Raw genomic sequence first — 24,968 nt, 5'->3', positions numbered from 1 at the left:
TTCCCGGACAAGATGCTTTCCACAGCCGCTGCGTAGAAGCACTGGAGGATCCTCGGAGACACTCTGAATTTCCTCAATTGCCTGAGGTGGTAAAGGCGCTGCCTTGCCTTACTCGCGAGTGCTGAGGCGTGTGATGTCCATGTCATATCCTCGGAGATGTGGACTCCCAGATATTTAAAACAGCTCACCCTATCCACAGGATCCCCATTTATCCTCAATGGAGTGTACGTCCTCGGATGATGTGCCCTCCTAAGGTCCATGATCAGCTCCTTCGTTTTTTTTAATGTTCAAGAGGAGGCTGTTATCCTGGCACCAGAGTGCTAGATCAGCCACCTCCTCCCGGTAGGCCTTCTCGTCGTTGTCTGAGATCAGGGCCACCACCAGTGTCATCAGCAAACTTTTGAGTTGGAGCTGAGGCTATCCACACAGTCATGTGTGTACAGGGAGTACAATAGGGGGCTGAGGACGCAACCCTGGGGCGATCCTGTGCTCAGGGTGAGGGACTTCGATGTATTCCCTCCCATCTTGACTACCTGGGGCCTGGCGGTGAGAAAGTCCAGGACGCAGGCACACAGGGAGGTGTTGAGCCCCAATTCCAGTAGCTTCCCAGCCAGTCTGGTGGGGACTATCGTGTTGAAGGCTGAACTGAAGTCTATGAACAGCATCCTCACGTAGCCCCCCTTCTGGCTGTACAGATGGGAGAGAGCGGTGTGCAAGACCTGGGAGACCGCTTCGTCGGATGGTGTGCGAACTGCAACGGGTCCATGTTCCGAGGGAGGAAGGCGCAGATGTGTTCCTTCACCAGCCTCTCAAAGCATTTCATGACTACCGAGGTAAGGGCCACCGGACGGTAGTCATTCAGACAGGCTGGGGAGGCATTTTATGGTACCGGTACAATGATGGATTTTTTGAAGCAGGCAGGGACCACGGACATGTCCAGGGAGAGGTTGAATATTGCAGTGAGCACTGGAGCTAGTTGCGTAGCACAGGACTTGAGTACTCGCCCGAGATGCCATCGGGGCCTGCAGCTTTCCTCGTGTTCACCCGTGTCAGAGCCCTCCTTATGTCGTGCTCGGACAGCGAGAATGTGTGCACATTCCTCCCTTCAGCTTCAGTGCCCAGCCCGCTGGCGGTATTGTCGATAGTCGGCAGACCTGGGGTGGTGTTGCCCCTCTCAAAACGAACGTAAAAGGAGTTCACGTCATCAGCTAGGGAGGTGCCGGCACTTGCGGATGAGGGTGGGGTGCTCCGGTAGTTGGTTACAATCCGTAGCCCCTGCCACAGGCTTCTGGTGTCCTGCTGCTCCATCTGTAACTCCATCTTGTCCCTGTACCTCCTCTTTGCATCCTTCACCACCCTTCGCAGTCGGTAGGACTCTGCCTTGTAGACATCTATGTTTCCTGGTGCCAGGCCCGAGTTGTAGGCAGCGGTGCGAGCATTCAAGGCCACACGAACGGACCTGTCTACCCAGGGTTTTTGGTTCGGAAAGGTGCTTACCTTTACCGTGGGGACGATGTTGTCGGTTATTGTTGCGATGAAGTCCGTGACTGCTTCCGCGAACTCACTGACGTCACTGGAGCTTGCTTCGAACATATTCCAGTCGACATCGCTCAGTGCATCCTGCAGCATGGCCTCTGACTGGTCGGACCACTGCTTTACTTCCCTCATCTCACCGCTTCCCGAACTATCCTCTGTTTATACTCCGGCAGCAGGAAAATGGCAGCGTGGTCCGATTTACCCAGGAGAGGGAGTGAAACGGCCTTGTAGCCCTTCCTCAACGGCGTGTAGCAGTGGTCCAAGGTTCTCTCCCCCCTGGTGGCACACGTGAGGTGTTGGTAGAAGTTCGGCATGCCCTTCTTGAGATTTGATTTATTAAAATCTACAGCCACCACCATAGTCACATCCGGGTACTTGTTTTGATGTCGACATAGCACATCGTGTAGGGCCGATAGTGCCACGCCGGTGTCCGCCTGCGGTGGAATGTAGACGGCTGTGACGATCACTGAGCCGAACTCCCGGGGAAGGTAGAATGGGCGGCATGAGATCGTCGGGTGCTCCAGATCCGGCGAGCAGGAACGGGAAAGCATCTTGATATTTCCAGGGTTGCACCAGTTGTTATTGGTCATGAAGCAGACTCCTCCACCCTTGGATTTCCCAGATGCTTCTGTTCTGTCAGCACGGTGGACAGTGAAGGACTCGGTTGGGCAGATTACCTGATCCGGAATCAGTGAGGTCAGCCATGTTTCAGTCAGGCAGAGGATGTTGCAGACCCTTATGTCCCACTGGAATCTGACCCTCGCCCTGAGGTCATCCAGCTTGTTTTCCAGGGACTGGACATTGGGCTTGGGCTTTCAGCCTATTCCGAATCCCCCTCCACTTCCCTCGATGTTTTCTCCGGGTTTTCCTTGCAGCCAAACTCCCATTGTTGCTGCAGCAGCTTTTGCTGATCTCTGCTGGCCATGCTGGATCAGTAAGTACAGAGTTTAAAAAGTCTCCGTTTGCCCTATAGTTTAGATTTAAGAGGGTTTCCCTGTCATACTTTGTTAGTACTAGGGAGTTAGAACTTAGAAATAAGTTAAAAAGGAACATGAAAGTTAAAAACACACACAATTTTCGCGGAGCTGCCACAACGGCGATTGGATAGGGCCGCGCCATTTTTTAATTTTTTTTTAATTTTTTAATTTTTTTCGACCCTTTAATTATATTCGACCTGCAACTCGGAATTGCCACATGAACTCCCTGCCTGTCCGCACTCACTTGGGTTAGATACAGTGAGCTATCAGCTGGGAACAGAGTTTCTTCTTCTTCTTCTTTAGCGTGGCGAGGAACAAAGTTTCAGCATTTTAAACTGCTTTTAAACATCACTGATGTTCAGGAACATTTACAAAAAAACTTCAAATTGATACAAATAAAAAAATAAACTTACTTAAAAATATTTAGACATTACTAAAAACATTGATCTAAGGTAAAATAATTTAAAGAAATAAACCTTACCTATCACTGTGCAGAGCTACAATCCCCCCCCATTAAAATGATGGGTTTTCTAAATCTATCGTGACACCTGCAATGGGATTGGAAAGGTGATACTCAGCATAATACTGGGAGATCCCAGCATGCCTGAACATTTTCCCACAATGGAAACATGTAATACTGGAGGGCATGTCCTAAGGGGGGCAACATTTAAAGGAGATGTGCAAGGTAAGTTTTTTACAGAAGGTGATGAATGTTTGGAATGCTCTGCCAGGGATAATGCTGGAGGCAGATACGATAGTGACATTTATCAGACCTTTGGATAGGCACATGGATATGCAGGAATGTGGGATATGGATCACGTGCAGGCAAATAATATTAGTTCAACTTGGCATCATGTATGGCATAGATATTGTGGACCAAAAGGCCTGCTCCTGTGCTGTACTGTTCTATGTCTATGTCTATCCGGAGAAGACTGTGTACAAAATGAGACCACATGGTATTGGGGGATGGGTATATTGACATGGATAAAGAACTGGTTGGCAGGAAACAAAGAGTAGGAATTAACGGGTCATTTTCAGAATGGCAAGCAGCAACTAGTGGGGTGCCACATGGCTCAGCACTGGGACCCGTTGTTTACAATATATATTAACGAATTAGACGAGGAAATTAAATGTGAAATCTCCAACTTTGCTGATGACACAAAGCTGGGTGGCAGTATGAGCTACGATGAGTATGCTATGAGGCTGCAGGGTGACTTGCATAGGTTGGGTGAATGGGCAGATGCAAGGCAGATGCAGTATAATGTGGATAAATGTGAGGTTATCCACTTAGGTGGCAAGAACAGGAAGGCAAATTATTATCTGAATGGTGTCAGATTAGGAAAAGGGGAGGTGCAATGAGTCCTTGTACATCTGTCACTGAAAGTAAGCATGCAGGTACAGCAGGCAGTGAAGAAAGCTAATGACATGTTGGCCTTCATTGCGAGAGGATTTGTTTAGGAGCAAGGAGGTCCTACTGCAGTTGTATAGGTGAGACCGCATCTAGAATATTATGTGCAATTTTGGTCTCCTAATTTGAGGAGGGACAATCTTGCTATTGATGGAGTGCAGCATATGCTCACCAGGTTAATTCTCGGGATGGCGGGACTAACATATGATGAAAGAATGGGTCGACTGGGCTAGTATTCACTGAAATTTAGAAGGATGAGAGGGGATTTTATAGAAACATATAAAATTCTTAAAGGATTGGACGGGCTAGATGCAGGAAAAATGTTCCTGATGTTGGCGGTGTCCATAACCTGGGGTCAGAGTTTAAGAATAAGGAGTAGGCCATTTAGGACTTTAGAAAAAATTCTTCACCCAGAGAATTGTAAATCTGTGGAATTCTCTTTGGAGAAACCCACGCAGGTAACGGGGAAAACATACAAACTCTGTACAGACAGCACACATAGTCCGGTTCGAACCCGGGTCTCCGGCGCTGCATTCGCTGTAAGGCAGCAACTCTACCGCTGCACCACTGTGACTTGCTCAATATTCTATTTCCATTTGTACATGAGATTGTTTTATCTTTATACCTTAGTTCTTCTCTAACAGCAGTTGAATCGTTGCCTTCAATGATGAACACTTTTTTCATTTCATCCTGGAGCATATTGCATGCATAGCCAATATTTACAGCTGTTTCTGTAAGAAAAAATATTTTATGTTTATATGATTAATCTAAGATAATAATATTACACCATGAGAGTAAGAAAATGTGTTTCCAACAAATTCATAACATGGGTAAAGGACTTAAAAAAAATAAAACATGATCATTGCAAACATCGTTATTCTATTAATTAGAGAAGATGAAACATGAATGATTCCTAACCTACCCACATCAATAATCAAGATAGAAAACAACACTGCTGAAAATTTAGAGAAATAAATAAGCAAAATGTTCTTGAAATATCATTGAAATATTAATAGAAAAGCTTGGAATTGCTTTGCAACTTAGGCAACATCAGTAGTATGAAATATTGAGTTACTTTTCAGGTCTATAGAACATTCTAATATAATATCAATGAATTGGAACTGCATACATTAATGCTTCAAAAGTACGGAAGGAATTTAAAACTTGCAACAATGGTAGATGAAAGCAAAGTTAACCCCGGTATATGCAGTTTCACAGGATTTTCTATATTATGACACTGTAATTACTTGAATGAATGAATAAGTTTATTGGCCACATACACATACACATACAAGGAATTTGCCTTGGTGCTCCGCTCGCAAGTAACAACACGACATAGAGTAAACCATTAATGTGATATGTGAAAAGAAAGAGATTAGTTAAAACAAATGTAGGTCCCTTGCAGTCAGAAACAGGTGAGTTGATCATGGGGAACAAGGATATGGCGGACCAATTGAATAACTACTTTGGTTCCGTCTTCACTAAGGAAGACATAAATAATTTGCCGGAAATAGCAGGGGACCGCGGGTCAAAGGAGTTGGAGGAATTGAGTGAAATCCAGGTTAGCCGGGAAGTGGTGTTGGGTAAATTGAATGGATTAAAGGCCGATAAATCCCCAGGGCCAGATAGGCTGCATCCCAGAGTACTTAAGGAAGTAGCTCCAGAAATAGTGGATGCATTAGTAATAATCTTTCAAAACTCTTTAGATTCTGGAGTAGTTCCTGAAGATTGGCGGGTAGCAAACGTAACCCCACTTTTCAAGAAGGGAGGTAGAGAGAAAATGGGGAATTACAGACCAGTTAGTCTAACATCGGTAGTGGGGAAACTGCTAGTCAGTTATTAAAGATGGGATAGCAGCACATTTGGAAAGTGGTGAAATCATTGGCCAAAGTCAGCATGGATTTACGAAAGGTAAATCATGTCTGACGAATCTTATAGAATTTTTCGAGGATGTAACTAGTAGCGTGGATAGGGGAGAACCAGTGGATGTGGTGTATCTGGACTTCCAGAAGGCTTTCGACAAGGTCCCACATAAGAGATTAGTATACAAACTTAAAGCACAAGGCATTGGGGGTTCAGTATTGATGTGGATAGAGAACTGGCTGGCAAACAGGAAGCAAAGAGTAGGAGTAAACGGGTCCTTTTCACAATGGCAGGCAGTGACTAGTGGGGTACCACAAGGCTCAGTGCTGGGAACCCAGCTATTTACAATATATATTAATGATCTGGATGAGGGAATTGAAGGCAATATCTCCAAGTTTGCGGATGACACTAAGCTGGGGGGGCAGTGTTAGCTGTGAGGAGGATGCTAGGAGACTGCAGGGTGACTTGGATAGGCTGGGTGAGTGGGCAAATGTTTGGCAGATGCAGTATAATGTGCATAAATGTGAGGTTATCCATTTTGGTGGCAAAAACAGGAAAGCAGACTATTATCTAAATGGTGGCCGATTGGGAAAGGAGGAGATGCAGCGAGACCTGGGTGTCATGGTACACCAGTCATTGAAAGTAGGCATGCAGGTGCAGCAGGCAGTGAAGAAAGCCAATGTTATGTTAGCATTCATAGCAAAAGGATTTGAGTATAGGAGCAGAGAGGTTCTACTGCAGTTGTACAGGGTCTTGGTGAGACCACACCTGGAGTATTGCGTACAGTTTTGGTCTCCAAATCTGAGGAAGGATATTATTGCCATAGAGGGAGTGCAGAGACGGTTCACCAGACTGATTCCTGGGATGTCAGGACTGTCTTATGAAGAAAGACTGGATAGACTTGGTTTATACTCTCTAGAATTTAGAAGATTGAGAGGGGATCTTATAGAAACTTACAAAATTCTTAAGGGGTTGGACAGGCTAGATGCAGGAAGATTGTTCCCGATGTTAGGGAAGTCCAGGACAAGGGGTCACAGCTTAAGGATAAAGGGGAAATCCTTTAAAACCGAGATGAGAAGAACTTTTTTTTCACGCATTTCACGAATCTCTGGAACTCTCTGCCACAGAGGGTAGTTGAGGCCAGTTCATTGGCTATATTTAAGAGGGAGTTAGATGTGGCCCTTGTGGCTAAGGGGATCAGGGGGTATGGAGAGAAGGCAGGTACGGGATACTGAGTTGGATGATCAGCCATGATCATATTGAATGGCGGTGCAGGCTCGAAGGGCCGAATGGCCTACTCCTGCACCTAATTTCTATGTTTATGTTTAAGAATAAAATATGAAAACATTAAGAATAAAGCATTATAGTTTAAACATGTGAATTAAATAAAATACCAGACCAAAAGCAGGCTACAGACTTTTGGTTATTGAGTAGAGCTACTGCTCATGGAAAAAAGCTTTTATATCTGGCTGTGGCGACTTTGACAGTCCGGAGTCGCCTTCCAGAGGCAAGTGCTTCAAAGAGTTTGTGGCCAGGATGAGAGGGATCAGAGATGATCTTACCTGCTCGCTTCCTGGCCCCTGCAGTGTACAGTTCGTCAATGGGGGGGATGGTTGCAGCCAACAACCTTCTCACCTGATCGAACGATTCGCTGCAGCCTCCAGATGTCGTGCTTGGTGGCCGAGCCAAAAGAGACCATGACAGAGAAGGTGAGGACAGTCTCTACGATGGCAGTATTGAATTGGACCATCATTGCCTGTGGCAGATTGTGTTTCCTCAGCTGCCGCAGGAAGTACATCCTCTGTGGGGCCTTTTTGACTGTGGTTACAAAGGCACCAGGATGCCAGCTGTGTCACATCCTGTCTGTAGGCTGATTCCTCCCCATCCTGGATCAGTCCAATCAAGGTTGTGTTGTCCGCAATCTTGAGAAGCTTGACAGAGGAGTCTGTGGAGGTGCAGTCATTGGTGTAGAGAGAGTAAAGGAGAGGGGAGAGTAAGCAGCCTTGCGGTGCTCCTATGCTGCGAGTCTGAGATGTGCTTTCCCAGCCTCACATGCTGCTTCCTGTCTGTTAGGAAGTTGGTCATCCACTGACAGAGGAGTTCAAGCACAGTCAACTGGGAGAGTTTGGAGTGTAGTAGCTCTGGCACAATGGTGTTGAATGCAGAGCTAAAATCCCAAAACAAACTCCTTGCATAGGTTCCCTGATGTCTAGGTGCTGGAGGATGAAGTGTAGGCCAGGTTGACTGCGTCATCCACTGATCTATTGGCCCGATATGCAAACTGCAAAGGGTTTGTGATATTTTTCAGCACGTCTTTCAAGGGTCTTCATGACTGCAGTGGTCAGTGCGACAGGTTTGGGTACAGGGACAATAGTGGAGACTTTGAAGCAGGCAGGGTCCAAACATGCTTGCAGGGACTGGATGAAAATGTTTGTGTAGATCTGTGCCAGTTGTTTGCACAGAGCTTGAGAGTAGAGGGAGAAACATTGTCCAACAGGGCCGGCCTTATGGACCGATTGCTTCCAATTGGGCCCCGCGCTAATTTTCCATATTTCGTATGGAAATACGAATTTGCGTTGTTAAATACACATTTTAAAAAAACCATTTGCCTTGTTAAATACAAAAACGTGTTAAACTACGTGTTAACAGTCGGTAGTTAACACGTAGTTATACAATGTGTCATCAATGCATCGATCCACATTGCTCAGTAAATGTAATTGTGTTTTGACCAAGTATTAATGATGCCGCGTTCCTTTGAATAACATTTACTGGACTGATGTTGGGCAGCAAGGAGGGGGTGGGTAGTGGACGACGGCCCAGTCTTTGCAGACTGGATTCAGGCTGTAAGTGGGTGATAAGTGATGATTGGAGAGGGATGGGAGGGATAGGGCCCAGTCTTTGGAGACTGGAGTCAAGCTGTAAGTAGGTGTGAAGTGGTGATTGTTTTGATTTGGTAACTTCTATAAGAGAAGTTGTCAGATTCCATCATTTCAACGATCTCTGACCTAATAATAATTTAATTGAAATTTACAAATACATGTGGGTTTTCTACATCTTTCATCTCTGTTTTTTGTTGTATTATTGCTTATAATATGAAATTAACCTACAGGTATTTCATCTCTTTATAGCTATTTCCTTTGCTTATTTAGTGATGAATAATCCGATTTATATTTAATATAGTTTACAAAAATTCCACTAATGTTTATTTTTTCCTTCTGCATTAACCCTTGGGAAAATTTCTTCCACTTACTATAAATGGTACTTCTAAATTTCTAATTCTCTAATCTTGTTCTGCAATTTACCATTTGGTACATGAAGCATATTGCAGGCATTTTGTCTACAATGAGCTGTGATAAAGGCTTAGATTAATTAGTTAGGGTGATACTGCTACAGGCAGATGAGTGGTGAATTAAGCCGTGTATTTTTCATCATCTATCCAGATGCATTCACAGAGGCATGTATATTAAGGCTTCCATGTTTTTTGCATCTATAGAAAACTACAAGGGGAAGATGGAGGGTTGGTAATATTGTTTAATGCCAAGGGGATTTGGCAAGACTTGGCAGATAATTATTTCTGGATAATATTTTTGCCAACAAAAGACACAAATTGCTGGGATAATTCTCCATGAAATGTTTTCCCTATGACGTTCTCCGTGACTGCATGGGTTTTCTTCAGGTGCTTCAGTTTCCTCCCACATTCTAAAGATGTGCAGGTTTTAGGTTAATCAGCTTCTGTAAATTGTCCCTTTGGTGTAGGATAGAACTGGTGTACAGGTGATCGATGGTTAGTGCCCACGCAGTGGACCGGTGGGCCTGTTTTCATGCTGTATATCTAAAACTAAAATTAAACTACTCACCAATGGCATTTCATTGTCACAAATGCCCCAACTCATTGTTTGGGTTCTTTCTCCTTATCTACGTTACTGAATCTTTTAACAAGTTAAACACAAAAAAAGCATTCTCTCTAAATTGAATCCCAAAGGCCCAACTTAATTCTGGTGAATTTACTTTCCAAGTGCAATACATTGCTCACTGGATCTGTGCACGACATTGAATGAAATGCTGTAGACAAGGTCCAATCACATCTTTACATACCTGAAGCATTGCTACTTCCCTGTTGCAATTTAGCCACCTTGGTTGTTCTTTTTAGGTGTCTACCACTTATTTCTACTTAGAAACCAGTGAGTGGACCAGGCTACAAAGTTGCATCACACCATCCGAAAGGGAATTTGTCACGCTATTAATTTCCTTCCTTTCTTTCACTGGACTCATTACTGCTATAATGTTGGAATAATTTTCCACTGTTGGATATGTCTCAATATACATTTTAAATAATAACTCAGGTGATTTAAGAGGTGAAACAGGCTCTTTTCCCCTTCTCACCATTCATTTATTCACTTTTGGAGGAATAATCTATAGATTATTGCTATATATTGGTATATCAATTATATTCATCTCTAAGATTTTCCAATACAAATAAAGACCAATACATTATACTTTAAAAAAAAAAATCATACTGGCAACCACCAAACTTCGAAATATCATTCACCTTTAATTTCAGTCATTGGTTTCCAACATTAACAAATGACCTAAATTATTTACCTTGTTTGTCACCCGTAAGAACCCATATCTTGATGTTTGCTTTCACAAGCGTTTCAATTGTCTGTGGAACACCATCCTGCAGTTTGTCTTCAACAGCAGTAGCTCCTAACAACTACAAAAATGTAAGCAATAAAATAATCTTTGCTGTGTTCTTTTTTACGTTCAGTTTTATTAATATTTTCCATTTTTAGTCATCAAGAATACATTTTGATAGTCAAAGATAATAAGGGTTACAGGGCCAAGATGTGAAGATACAGGTCAGTCACAATCGTAATGAAAGGTGGGGAATGAGATACTGAAGGAATCACAGACCATTCATATGTTTTTATTGCTGTCATTTGGTATTTATTTCCATTTTTGTTTTCCTGTTTCCATGTTACACCTCATGGCCCTTGAAATGCTTTTGTTTGCTGCTTCCAACTATGACAAAAGGTGTTGAAATTGATTTGTATGACGTTTAAAAGGGAAGGAAATAATTAGAAAGGTAATTAATAATAGGAATTATAGTCGACGATAAGAACATTTTAATATAACTTTAAATCCATCAGTAATTGAAAATAATTTTTCATCTTTTGAGTGGAAATATTTTTATCATATTTAAACTAAGAATTAATTTATTCTCTCTGAAGATGAAGACGCATTTATTTTCATCCGGATGGCTGGAATTCAGCTTTGAGTGGAAATAAATGCATAAAGCAGTCAGTGGTTTAATCACCACTTAATACTTTCTGTACTTTTAGTTTTAATCTGCAAAATATAGTTCCAATACATTACTATGGAATTGATCATGGGAATCAATTTCTGCAGACCATAACATCACAGGACTAGCAAAAGCCTATACAGATGGAGCTGTGTTTCTATGGTGTCATATGTTTACAATTTGGGCTTGGTGGGGTGAGAGAGCATAACTGCAGACAGCAATGTAAATTTAGTGGGCCATGAAGAGTTAGTAAGAATAGTGTTCAATGCTGAGGGAGAAGGTGTACTGCATATATCACAACCTGGATCATCACCAAGAAGTGACAGTTCAACCATTCCTCTTGATATTAAACAGCATTATCATAGCCAAATTCCCCAACTTTCAAGATTTTGGAAATGGGGACAAAGGATGTTATTGCTGGCCAACAGATGGGGATGAGTCTTGGACTGGGCTGGTAAATTACCTGACCTGAATCCGATTGAGAATTTGTGGTCAAATATCAAGGAGAAACTGAAAGGAAAGGACTGTATCATAAGACATAAGCTTATTGAGACCATAATTTAGCCGTGGTATTGAGATTAAAAAATCCTCGGAGACTGTCAGAATCTGTTGATTTCATGCCAAAGTGTGTCAAAGACAAGATAAAGAACCCTGGTAGATGTATAATATACGGAAGATGTAATGGGTAGATGATAATGAATAAATGGTAGCCCTACAACATGTATATTGACTGGCTCTATCCGAGTGTACATTTGATTCAATTAATTTGCCCAAGGATGTAAGCCTTAACCTAAACCAGCAGGTAGACAAAAATGCTGGCGAAACTCAGCGGGTGCAGCAGCATCTATGCAGCGAAGGAATAGGCTATGGCCTATTTCCTTCGCTCCATAGATGCTGCTGCACCCGCTGAGTTTCTCCAGCATTTTTGTCTACCTTCAATTTTCCAGCATCTGCAGTTCCTTCTTAAAAACCTAAACCAGCAGATCATTCTATCAATCAATACCATTCCTTGACCTCACTATCTCCATCGCAGGTGATAGACTTCTGACCGACATCCACTATAAAACTACTGACTCCCATGGCTATCTGGACTACACTTCTTCCCACCCTGCTTCCTGTAAGGACTCCATCCCGTACTCCCAATTCCTCCGTCTACGCTGCATCTGCTCCCAGGATGAGGCGTTCCACACCAGGGCATCTGAAATGTCCTCATTCTTCAGGGGACGGGGTTTCCCCTCCTCCACCATAAATGAGGCTCGCACCAGGGTCTCTTCCATACCTCGCAACACTGCCCTCTCTCCCCATTCCCGCACTCGCAACAAGGGTAGAATCCCCCTAGTCATCACCTTTCACCCCGCCAGCCGTCACATACAACAAGTAATCCTCCATCAGTTTCGCCACCTCCAACGTGACCCCACCACCCGTCACATCTTCCCATCTCCCCCCATGTCTGCCTTCCGCAAAGACCGCTCCCTCCGTAACTCCCTTGTCAATTCTTCCCTTCCCTCCCGTACCACCCCCTCCCCGGGCACTTTCCGTTGTAACCGCAAGAGATGCAACACTTGTCCCTTTACCTCCCCCCTCGACTCCATTCAAGGACCCAAGCAGTCGTTCCAGGTGCGACAGAGGTTCACCTGCATGTCCTTCAACCTCATCTATTGCATCCGCTGCTCTAGATGTCAGATGATCTACATTGTGTGAGACCAAGCGGAGGTTGGGCGATTGTTTCGCCGAACACCTCCGCTCGGTCCGCAACAACCAACCTGAACTCCCGGTGGCTCAGCACTTCAACTCCCCCTCCCATTCCCCATCCGACCTCTCTGTCCTGGGTCTCCTCCATGGCCAGAGCGAGCTCAATTGGAGGAACAGCACCTCATATTCCGCTTGGGGAGTCTGCATCCTGCGGGCATGAATATTGAATTCTCCCAATTTTGTTAGCCCTTGCTGTCTCCTCCCCTTCCTCAGCCCTCGGGCTGTCTCCTCCCATCCCTCAGCCCTCGGACCCTCCTCCTCCTTTTTCCTTTCTTCTCCCTGCCACCCCCCCATCAGTCTGAAGAAGGGTTTCGGCCCGAAACGTTGCCTATTTCCTTCACTCCATAGATGCTGCTGCACCCGTTGAGTTTCTCCAACATTTTTGTGTACCTTCAATTTTCCAGCATCTGCAGTTCCTTCTTAAATATTTAAGAGGGAGTTAGATGTGGCCCTTGTGGCTAAAGGTATCAGGGGGTATGGAGAGAAGGCAGGTACAGGATACTGGGTTGGATGATCAGCCATGATCATATTGAATGGCGGTGCAGACTCGAAGGGCCGAATGGCCTACACCTGCACCTATGTTCTATGTGTCTATGTTTCTATATTAGTTGGCATGGGCAAGTTGAGCCGAAGGGCTTGGTTCTACGTTGTATGACTCTATGCTGGAATTAATAGCAAACAAAAGAGAGCTGTTGGAGGAACTCAGCAGGCTGGGAACAACTGTGGAGAGAAACAGATAGAAACAAGTGTCTGCAGATGTAGGAATCCGTAGCAAAAAAATACTATGATCAAAAGATTACACATGAGTTACATTCGGATTAGCCACAATCAAACTAACAATGCAAGCTCAAGGGATCAAGTGGTCTCCTTCTAAAGTTATATAAGGTAGGTAATGCAAGATACAAATTACTTTGGTATCATAAGGGCAATCTATGGAATGAAAAATGGATCTTGAGAAATTTTGTTGAGAATTATTGAGTTGGAGTGTGAGTTGCAGTCACTGGGATATGTTAGCAATGGAGAGAACTGTCTGAGCAGACTGAAGGTAACCTTACCAGTAATGGTTTAAATTGAGTTTGTGGTCAAGGGCAAGTGGATGTAACTGGAATTCAGGCAGATAAGTAAAGTACAAATGCATTGGTGGATCAATCCTAGTTTGTGTCAACAGATATGAGATACTTGCTTTTGCTTTGACCTTAAATAAAATGTTGTCAGTTGGATGAACAAATTTTGATGACACCTTTGTATGGAGGACTGCGGAGATTGATCAGTTCAACTGCATAGTTATCAAGAATAGGAAACAAATATTTCAAGAGGACTGATATGAAAAAAGGCAGATTTTACACTTATGTAGAAATAATCTTTGGGTTTTTTCAAATAATCAAACAAAATGCAAAATATATTAAGATACTTTCATATTGGTTCATAATAAGAAACTTTTCAATACAAGATAAATAATATTTGATAAATATGCATTCAATAAATACAAAAATAAAGCATCTTCCAATCTGCTGAATGAAATAATGCTCATGATATTAAGTTGCTTACAGTTAAATCCTTTTCAATTTCTTCATACATCTTAAACAGTAGTTCATCCCGGTTGTCTAATGCAATACTTGCTTCATGATACCGCTTTTGCCAGTCTTTGAAGTATTTTTCGTCTAACTGTTTATATGCCAAGGCTAGAGTGCGTAAACCGTCACCTGCAAAGTCCTACAAATAAAATGTTATGCTTTATACATTCTCAGAATTATATACTTTAATACAAAAATAAAAAATAATTTAATATTATTTATTTTATGTGTGAATGGTTAAAGGTGGTAGCAAATTAAATAATTGGTAATTAGTGATCTCTTGACATTAAAAATGTGTAAAAAAGAACACACCGCAGATCTCTTTCACATATCCTGATAAATTCCCAATTTCCAAACACATGAAATAACAACAGTATTATCTTCTTACAAAAATGTTGGTACTACAGTCAGTGGTGAGAAAATGCACTCACAACTGACTTTGAAGAAAGCTGCTCGTCACAATGTAGCAATTTTCACAGTGTGAAACTTCGCTTTTCCAACATCACGTCATTTTTTGTGATGCCCATGTCAACTGTTGAATTTATCTATATGAATCCCATTTACCTGCATTTGGTCCAGGGCCTACTATCCCTTGGGAATTCATGATGGGATAGGAAGGACAAGGCTGTGATGATGGGAGGGTGGAGTTTGAAGGAAATAGAGTCGGTAGGCCTGGGAGTTAGTGTGTAGGAAAGAACTGCAGATGTTTGTTTAAACCAAAGATAGATACAAAAAGCTGGAGTAACCCAGCGGGTCGGGCAGCATCTCTGGAGAAACATCCAGGAGCTGTGGTCTGCTGGTGGACGGTGGAGAGGCGGGTGTTGGCGGATTCGTTGGTGGAAGCCCGCAGGGGGCTGGAATAAAGTCTGATGTAGGAGCCGATCCGAAACGTCACCTGTTCCTTTTCTAGAGATGCTGCCTTACCCGCTGAGTTACTCCAGCTTTTTGTATCTATCTGAGAGTTAGTGGGTTTGCTAAGGATCCTTGGAGACAGATAGAATTAGGAATCTGGGACATTGATAGAGATAGGATTGCGATTCAGTGTCAGTGGGATATGAGATCAGAGGTTGGGGAAGAGGATTGTGAGACGTGTGGTCAGACGTGGTTGAGTACGCCCTTCGGATGCCCTTAAACTATCAGTAGGGAGGAAGTGAAAGGGTGAAGAATTGAACGATATATTTTTATTTCAAATATATATTCTTAAAAAAAAATCATAATTTAATTTCAGAAGGGCTGCAGGGAATAGCCAGGGAACCACAGGCCAGTGGCCTAACATCTGTGGTCGGAAAGTTACTAGAGAGCATTCCAAGGGATGAGATGGACATGCATTTAGATGAACAAGAGTTGAATAGGGGTAGTCAGATGGTTCTGCACTTGGGAAGTTGTATCTCACAGACCTGATTGTGTTTTGTGAAGATGTGACCAAAAAGGTTAATGAGGGCAGAACTATAGATGTATATATGGAGTTCAGTAAGGCATTCGACAAGGTTCCGCATGGCAGTCTGCTCTGGAAGGTTAGATTGCATAGAATCCAAGGAGAGAAAGTTGAATGGAAAGAAAATTGGCTTCCTGGAAGGAAGCAGGGGGTGATGGTGGAAGGATGTTTTTTCAGACTGGAGGCCTGTGACTGGTGGTGTGCCTCAGGGTTCAGTGCTGGGACCATTGTTGTGTGTCATCTATATCAATGATTTGGATGAGAACGTACATGGCATGATTTACAGGTTTGCAGATTACACTAACGAGGGTTGTGTTTTAGATAATTAAGGTGGTTGTCAAATATCTTGATCTGTTGGGCAGATAGACTGAGGAATGGTTAATGGAATTTAATAACGAGAAATGTGACATGTTGAATTTTGTGAAAATGGGCAGGACCTACACAGTGAATGGTGTTCTAAATGGCTTGTTTCTGTGTTGTATGACTATGACCCCATGTGATTTATGATCCTTTCCGCCTCATTGCTGTACCATCTGACACATCTGTGGACATTAAAGATAGGCATTTTCATAGGGTCATCGTCATTGAGTCATACAACATGGAAATACACTCCTCAGCTATCCAGTCCATGTGAACCCTCAGTCAACCACTTGTACTTATCCTACACTAACTCGATTTTATTCTCTCCACATTCTCATCGAGTCCTCCAGATTCTACTACTTACTACACTCTAAGGACAAGTTACAATGGCAATCAAGTTACAAACCATTTGGATGTGGGAGGAATCTAGAAGATCTGGAGGAGAGCTATGCAGTCATGGGAAGAACATGCAAACTCCATACTGACAACACAGGGCTTCTGGATCAAACCCACATTGCTGAAGCTATGACGTTGCAGATCTACTCTTACTGCCATCATGCCACCATATATAGATTTTACTTTGGAGTCACGTGAGTGACTACGTGAAGAAGGGCCGTCCGTCTGCGTGCGTGTCATTACGTCTGAACGCAACACGCGCGACGGACTGGCAGGCACTGTGTCCTCCCAGCCGTCGGGATGAGGAGGTAAGGAAAGTTGAAATCACTTACCTGCGTTCTTTTGGGCTTGAAGTTTTTTTTCAGAGCCCAGATGTCGAGGAGACGGCCCGCGGGGATGTCGGCTGCCGAAGACCGCAGCTTTCCAAATAGTGGGTGACGGTCTTGTTCCCGACATTAGCAGACTTTGCGCGGGAGCAGGAGCTCCATGGTTGTCCTGCGGGACGTAATGCCACCCGCAAGTCTAAACAAAACCGTTGACTCAGATGAGTCGGGGGAAGAGGGATACCCTCCCTCAACGGAGAGCGTCTGAGGACGACTTCTCCCACATGGAGCAACTTATGGAGAAGTTGCTCCAACAATAATCTGCTCCAAAGGAGGGAGCAGTATCAGTCCGGGGCCTACAGCAGTGCCGGTGCCAGGAGCCTCGCACATGGGGCAGCCCAATGTCTTCCCCATTGGAGGGGGAACTACATGTGGAAGAAACCACTCTGAATCAGAGTACAAAGAAGAGGGAGGGAAACCTTCCCAGGGCCAAACAAAAGAAAGGAAGTAAGTAAGTTTTACTTGTATTGCACTGTTTAAGTCAACACCAAAATGCTAAAAGGAATAATAAGCTTCCATACAAACAAACAGAAAATAAGTGCTTCTGCAATCATCCAGGTTCCACTGGGTGCTTCCCTGGATGGAATCTAGCTCTTGACAGCCCGGGTATTATGGAGAACCCGCAGGCAGCAGCACCTGTTTTCAGGGCTGCACAAATGTCTCCTGCTCTAAGAGAATTTCATTTAGGTCCACTGGAAGGGCCATGTCAGCACAGGTATCCTCAGGGGCCTGCGGCAGCACCTGTTTTCAGGGCTGCCTACGAACCTCACTCTCAGTGGGTGACAACACACCCCACACCTCCACAGGGGATAAGCGGTTCACTGAATCCGATGGTAACTTAAAAGCTGGGCACGGAAATATGATCAGAGTCGTCTTTCAAGGCAGACTCAAAATAATGGCCAGAATTGTCCTACAAGGCAGGCTCAGTATGATGAGGTTTCAGACCAGACCCAAGCAGAGGTTGGGAGAAACATGCAATCCACACCTTACCAGTCCTACTCCCAATCAAGGAGAGAAAAGGAATCCACATCAGGGGCCTTTGGGCTTACCACAAGACCACCGGTAGTCATGGAGGTAGGTGGGTCTGGGTTTACTGAAACAAGGGATTGTGAACCAGTTACAAGTTGGTAATTTACTCTTGTGTTCTTGTTCAAAATGACAATAACAAGAAATTTCAGAACTGGGTTTTTAAAAACAGATAATAACGTGATAATTTTACTGCACAACATACACAGGGTCCAAGCAGACTTGGAATTCGGACTGGAATTGTCTTCGAGGCAGGCCCAGTATTTTTGGGCAGGATTGCCATTCAGGACATGTGACAGATGGAGGATCCAGGTGTAACTCATTTGTGCAGTATAGACTTTTAGAAACAGTAATTTTGTTACGGTTTAACTACTGTTGTATAGGGGCTTCCTATAAAATGGTCACATGGCATGCATCGACCTCAAAGATGCATACTATTCGGTATCTATTCACTAAGAACAGGAGATATTTGAAGTTTAACTGGATGGTATGGATCTGCCAAATGGGTTGACATCAGCTCCTAGACTATTGACAAAACTACAGAAACCAATTCTGGGCCTACAAAGGTCTCAAAACCACATAGTAATGGCATATTTGGAGGACATTTTCATTTTGGAGTCACCAAGAATTGGCAGAAGCATCAGTCAAGCAAACCAAAACCCTGTTTGAAAGAATTGGTTACCTCATCCATCCAGTTAAATCAAAATTGACACCTACAAGGGTAATTGATTACCTAGAATTTACTATCAAAAACAGTAAATATGTTGGTGACTTTGCCTAGGGGCAAACGACAATATTAATTAAGCCTGCAATGACCTGATAGTCAAATTCCAGCCATCTATCAGGCAAACAGCGAGTGTAATTGGCAAATAGTAGCTGCTTTCCCAGCAGTACGGGCCTTTGCATTACCAGAACTTACAGCAAGCAAAGGAATGAACACTCAGATTACATGCAGGCCAAATTGGCAAACTATGAAGTGCCAGCAGAGGCCATTGTTGAATAACTATGGTGGATAACGAATGGGAAACAGCTCAGGGAAATTTTGCTCGAAAGCCATCGAGGGTTCTTCAGACCTATGCAAGCGGCAAAGGATGGGGAGACACCAACACAGTCTAAAGCTGTGGGGGCAGATGGAATGAGCAGGAGGCTGTAATTCCCCAACACATGGAATCAATTACCCAGAATTGTTGGGGGCACAATATGGACTCAAGGTTCTCTGTAGCGATATGCAACTGGTGCTTGTTCAAATTCAGATTGATAACACCACTGCGGTGGCATATATCCATTAACAAGGGTGGTGTAAAATCTGTATCTTACGACAGATTGTCGAACCTCATTTGGCACTGGTGTATCGAGAGGAATATTTGGGAAATCTACGAGGTAGATATAACACGGTGACAGATGCTGGATCATGAATGTTTAATAACAACACGGAATGGATGTTGAATCAGACAGTATTTAACAAAATAACTACACGATTTGGCATACCAGATGTTGATCCGTTTGTATCTAGACTAACCATTAGTTACCCAGATATGTGTCCTGCGAGCTGGAACCAGGAGCAAGGCAGTGGATGCTTTCTCCCTCAATTCAGAGTCAGATTCAGATTCAGATTCAATTTTAATTGTCATTGTCAGTGTACAGTACAGAGACAACGAAATGCATTTAGCATCTCCCTTGAAGAGCGACATAGCAAACGATTTGAATAAATAATAATAAGTGTCCGGGGGGTGGGGGGGTGGTGATTGCAGTCACCGAGGTACGTTGTTGAGTAGAGTGACAGCCGCCGGAAAGAAGCTGTTCCTCGACCTGCTGGTTCGGCAGCGGAGAGACCTGTAGCGCCTCCCGGATGGTAGGAGGGTAAACAGTCCATGGTTGGGGTGAGAGGAATGTTTATGTATGCTTTACGCCAATTTGTCTCACAAACCGATGCTTGACAAAAATCAAGCAAGACTACACCACAGGCATATTGGTAGTGCCAGATTGGCCTACTCAAGCCTGGTTCCCAAAAATTTTGGGAATTATAGTCCGGCCAGTAATGGCTGTACCCAAGAGCAGGGACCTCCTAGTGAACCCAGTTACAGGGAGCAATCATCCACTACATGAACGTATAACTTGTTGGTCTGCAGATTCTGAGGAGGCCATTTCAAGGCATAGGACTGTCCGAACAAATACAACACAGTTCGGATAACGGATGTCTTGGTGTTCCTATCAACTGTACTATAACTATAAACTAAGTTATAGTGCATCTATAGTGCAAGAGGCGCACTCTCCTCCAATCTGATGCGGGAAGCAGGGCACAGTTCGATAGGAACGCACCCCTTTACAACAAAATTCATCAAGGGAATTTACAATTTAAGACCTCCAAGGACAAGGTACACTGACACATGGGATGTGAGCGTGGTACAAACCCTACTTTGACAGTGGGGGCCACCTATAACTAACCCTGAAGGTGGTATGCTGACAAAGAGTCCAGACACTGCAAAGCTACGGTTGGACTACATTACCACCAATATGAACAACATAACATTCATAATCAGGAACCTGATATAAACATAGCAGGCCAGGAATGCCAGGGATGGAGATCCAGTTCTTGGCATATCCAGAGGACCAACGGTCGTGTGGGTGGTAACATACTAACACCACTATCTGAGAGTACGGAGAACCTCAGAGGCTCAGAACAATCGGTCCTCATCAGCTATAAAAAAAATTTAAAAAAACACCAAAAGGTGTCAACTCAAACCATCTCCAGATGGTCAAAAGAGGTAATGGCGGTAGCAGGAGTAAACATTTATATGGTTAAGTCTCACTCCACCAGGGCTGCATCTACGTCGGCAGCAAGAGCTATAGACGTGCCCCTTGACGACATCCTAGTGGCTGCAGGATGGACGAATGAAATAACGGTCCACCGGTTTTATAACAAACCCATAACCGGACTGGGGGTGTTTGCACGTACCATTTTAAGTTCTGTCCCTTAGTTTCCCCCCCCCCCAAGGTGGGAGCGGTAACTTTTTAAAAAACTTTTCTTTCATTTAAAGCATCAGTTTCTTTACTTAACTACGTAATGTCTGAATGCTTTAATGATTACACGCATCCATGGTCAATCCATTCAGTGTGTGATTCGTGGATTCGTAACCGGCGTAAAATCACAGAGCATTGAAATCTTCACGTAGTCACTCACGTGACTCCGAAGTAAAATAGTAAGATTAAACGAGAACTTACCAGTTTGAAGTTTGATCTTGATTTTATGAGGAGTTACGATGAGCGATTACGTGCCCACCGCTCCCACCCTCATACTATCAAGGTCACATGGAAGTTCTAGTTTCTTCAATCTTACTATTCTCAGGTCTTCTTTTTATCTGTGATTTAACACCTCTGCTTTGAAGATTGACGCGCATGCAGACGGACGGCCCTTCTTCTTCACGTAATCGCTCATCGTAACTCCTCATAAAATCAAGATCAAACTTCAAACTGGTAAGTTCTCGTTTCATCTTACTATTAAACATGTGAACAATCAGTGGGGTTGCTCACAATTGTGGAATGGGAAACAACTGTGTACTTTTTCATCTAGCCTGTTTTACAACACTCCTCAGGGCCCCACTGTTCACTGTGAATGTCCTGTCTCTGTGCTGAGCAATGACAAAGATTTCAAACAGCCATTCTCTTTCTGATAACATATCATAGAAGTAACTGCAAAGAAAATTGCTCTTAGTAGTTAGTAGTTTATATTGCAGCTCCAGCAGACATCAATGGACATGATTTATGTACACCATATACTCAGGTCAATGGCTTTCCTTGTTACAGCATGTTAAGACTAGAATATTTCACAAGCTACATAAATAGTGCTATTGATAGAACTATTTGATTGCTCACAGATCCCAGTCACGTTCCTACCAGGTGGTAACCAAAGAAAATTACTTCGTAGAGAATCAATTGGAAGGTAATGGTGATTTCAGCTTCCCTTGGAGTGAATGAGGGTAAGTACTGCCCCTCATTAACAATCATTGATGCTGAATTTGACCGCAGAATTTAGACCTGCTTCGGAGTGATTGATGCATGTTGAGTGCCGTCAAATGTAAAGTTGTTTGATGTCACTGCACATGCTCAGTAGTCTCTACAAGTCAGCTTAAAGTATCTGGTAGAGCTTCTGGAATGACATGCTACTGAGTACCTGATCCCTAATTTTTGCACTCAAATGCACAAGAGCGTATATCAGATAGTCTCACTGTTATTCTAATTGCAAATTCTGGACCACCATTAAATAAACAAATTGAATATGAAAGGACTTCTTTGCACCTGAGTTAATTGTTTGGAATTATTAACAAGAGCCAATGGGGAAATGATCCTTACTAGATTTGAATTTTGAGAAAATTAATACATTTGTTTTGGGAGATTGTGAAGTTCAGCATATTAAGATGTTTGTCTCAACATTTTTACACATTTAACAGAATATCGGTATCATTACTTACATCAAGATGTTCAGTGGTAATATCTTTTAAATGTTGAGATGAAGCATTTAGTCTCTCAAAAACAATAGTGTCAGCTCCCTTACAGTACAAATACAGATTCTTGTCAGGACCTCGAACTATGCAGGAAAATAAATTGAATTCCATTGAATATATAAATATCAATATGATAATATGTAATCATTAAAATTAAAAACGATTTTAGGTAAAACACTCACCTATTACAGACATCCTTTTCCTCACATTATCAAAATCCAGAATAGAAAGCAATTCATAGACCTTAGATTCACCCATTTCAACCACTGTTATTGTTTCGGGAGTACGGGATTGGAAAATAAAGCCAAAATTTCTTGCTGCGGTGACAAGTGCACCTTCATCTGGAGATTGAGCCTGATACACAAGGTCACCTATTTAAAAAAACAAAGAGGCTGTAAATCTGGATACCTCATAGATAACTATTTGCAGCACCAACAAATGGAAATGTGTTTTAAATTTGAATAACTGCACACAAACCAATTTTGATTTAATTTACTAACTCGCAAAACTAAAATATAATAAAGCCATAGCATTTCTTTTAAACGGAAATATGCATCTGCATCAATTGGCATTTGGAATGTACATTATGTACTAGCTGCTGTTCTTATGCAGGTAATTCCACAGTATTATTAGATAGTGAGTTCTAGAATTTAGTCCCAAATATGATGGACATGGCAATATGTTTGTAGGTTATTGTGGGACATAGATGGGAGCTTGCAAGTGATGACCATTTAATTTCAAGGATAAGTAGTCATACTTGTTGGAGAATGTCATTGCCTGAAACTTGCATGCCCTTAACCTGTTTATGCCTAAACATAGTCCAACGTTGCCACATGAAAGTATGCCAATTAATTTGCAGATATGCCAATGTAATTAACCATTGAATAATTATTCGTGCACATGCCCATTTCTGAACTTACGATGACTATGACATTATTTTGTTACTGTGAGCTATAGCGGATGCAATGAAAAACATTTGATGTGCTCTCCAAGTAAATCATACCGTATATATTCATCACCATGCAAAAGAGAAAATGAACAGAGTGCAGAATAGAGTGTTATATAGACAAAGTGCAGATAAAGAAAAAGCATCAAGTACTGCAACAATTTGGATTGGACGATTGGGATTTCATCCTTAGCATATGAGAGATCCATTTCTGCATCTGCTAACAATAGGGAAGAAGCTGTTCTTGAATGCATAAGATACTTGGGTCAAGAATATTGCGGGAGAACAGCTGAATTGATGCCATGCCAGTGAAAAATAAAATTGACTTCTATTAATCATAATCATCTTTCTTTTTACAAGGTCAAATATCACTGGGTGGTGCCATCAGCGATGGCTGCCTTGCCAGCGGGTTTGTCTTTTCGTCTTTTTTGTTACTTTTAGTATGTTTTTTAAAGTTTATGTTAATGTTCTCTGGTTTGTTTTATGTGGGGGATAGGGGAGGGGATCGGGAGAAACTTTTTTCAATCTCTTAACTTGCCATAGATGCGATTGTTTTCCAGATCTTATCTCCGGTCGCTCTGCGGCATAACATCATGGAGCTGGCGGCCTTGCTCAAGACTGATTTTGAGCCCCTCCGCGGGGCCGTGGACTTACCATCGGAGCCTGCGATCCCTTTCATAGGATCCACGCTCCCACCGCGGCCTGCGTATTTCAACATCGAGGAGCTCGCAATCTCGGGTAGAGACCGATGTTGGGAAGCTCCAAAGTCGCAGGAGTTTTAACTAGCCCCGACCCTGGGTCCGATCGCCCGGCACGGGGTAACTGAGATCCGCCCGATGTGGGAGCTTGATTGCCCTGACGCAGAGGGCCCGACCGCCAGTTGTGGGAGCCAAGATCGTCCCGTCAATGGAAGGCTCGAGGCCCCCGACGACCGCGGGAGGTCAAAGAAGGGAAGAGATTGAACTTCCATCATCGTGAGGAATGTGGTGGAATCACTGTGGTGGATGTTAATGTTAAAATGTATTTTGTGTGTCTTGTTGCTTTTTATTGGTATGACTTTATGGCAAGTTAAATTCCTCGTATGTTGCAACATGCTTGGCTAATAAAGTATGATTATGATATTCTTTTAGGTTCATACGCAAGCTTATTGTCCCCATAAACAGGTCCGAATCTCATTTCTTTCACTTCATGTGGTTATAGAGAGCCATAGTCACAGAGCTATACACTGTTGTAACAGGCCCTTCAGCTCAACTTACCCACGTTGATCAATATGCCTACCTACACTAGTTCCACCTGCTGTTCTTTTGCTCTGTATCCCTCTAAACCTTTCCTATCCATGTACCTGTCCAAATGTATTTTAAATGTTGTTATAGTAGCTGCCTAAATCACGTCTTCCAGCAGCTCAACAAATGTACCCACCACCCTCTGGGTGAAATGTTTGCCCCTCAAGTTCCTGTTAAATCTTTCTCCTGTCAACTTAAATTTCTGTCCTCTGGTTCTTGATTTTC

General features: G+C 43.1%; 1 protein-coding gene across 3 annotated transcripts in view; it reads right to left on the bottom strand.

Moving 5' to 3' along the window:
- Positions 1-24,968, bottom strand: part of LOC129696117 (probable phospholipid-transporting ATPase IM) — a 199,420-nt gene that overhangs the window by 41,070 nt on the left and 133,382 nt on the right. For all 3 annotated transcript variants that reach the window (XM_055633597.1, XM_055633586.1, XM_055633606.1), the window contains 5 exons: positions 22,697-22,885; positions 22,482-22,597; positions 14,387-14,551; positions 10,387-10,498; positions 4,547-4,652 (listed from right to left, as the gene is read on the bottom strand). In XM_055633597.1, the coding sequence (XP_055489572.1) occupies positions 4,547-4,652; positions 10,387-10,498; positions 14,387-14,551; positions 22,482-22,597; positions 22,697-22,885 (688 nt within the window). The remainder of the gene's footprint in view (positions 1-4,546; positions 4,653-10,386; positions 10,499-14,386; positions 14,552-22,481; positions 22,598-22,696; positions 22,886-24,968) is intronic.

This window comes from Leucoraja erinacea, chromosome 1, assembly GCF_028641065.1.
Source record: "Leucoraja erinacea ecotype New England chromosome 1, Leri_hhj_1, whole genome shotgun sequence".
NCBI classification, from domain to species: domain Eukaryota; kingdom Metazoa; phylum Chordata; class Chondrichthyes; order Rajiformes; family Rajidae; genus Leucoraja; species Leucoraja erinaceus.
This window is presented reverse-complemented; position numbering and strand designations above follow the sequence as displayed.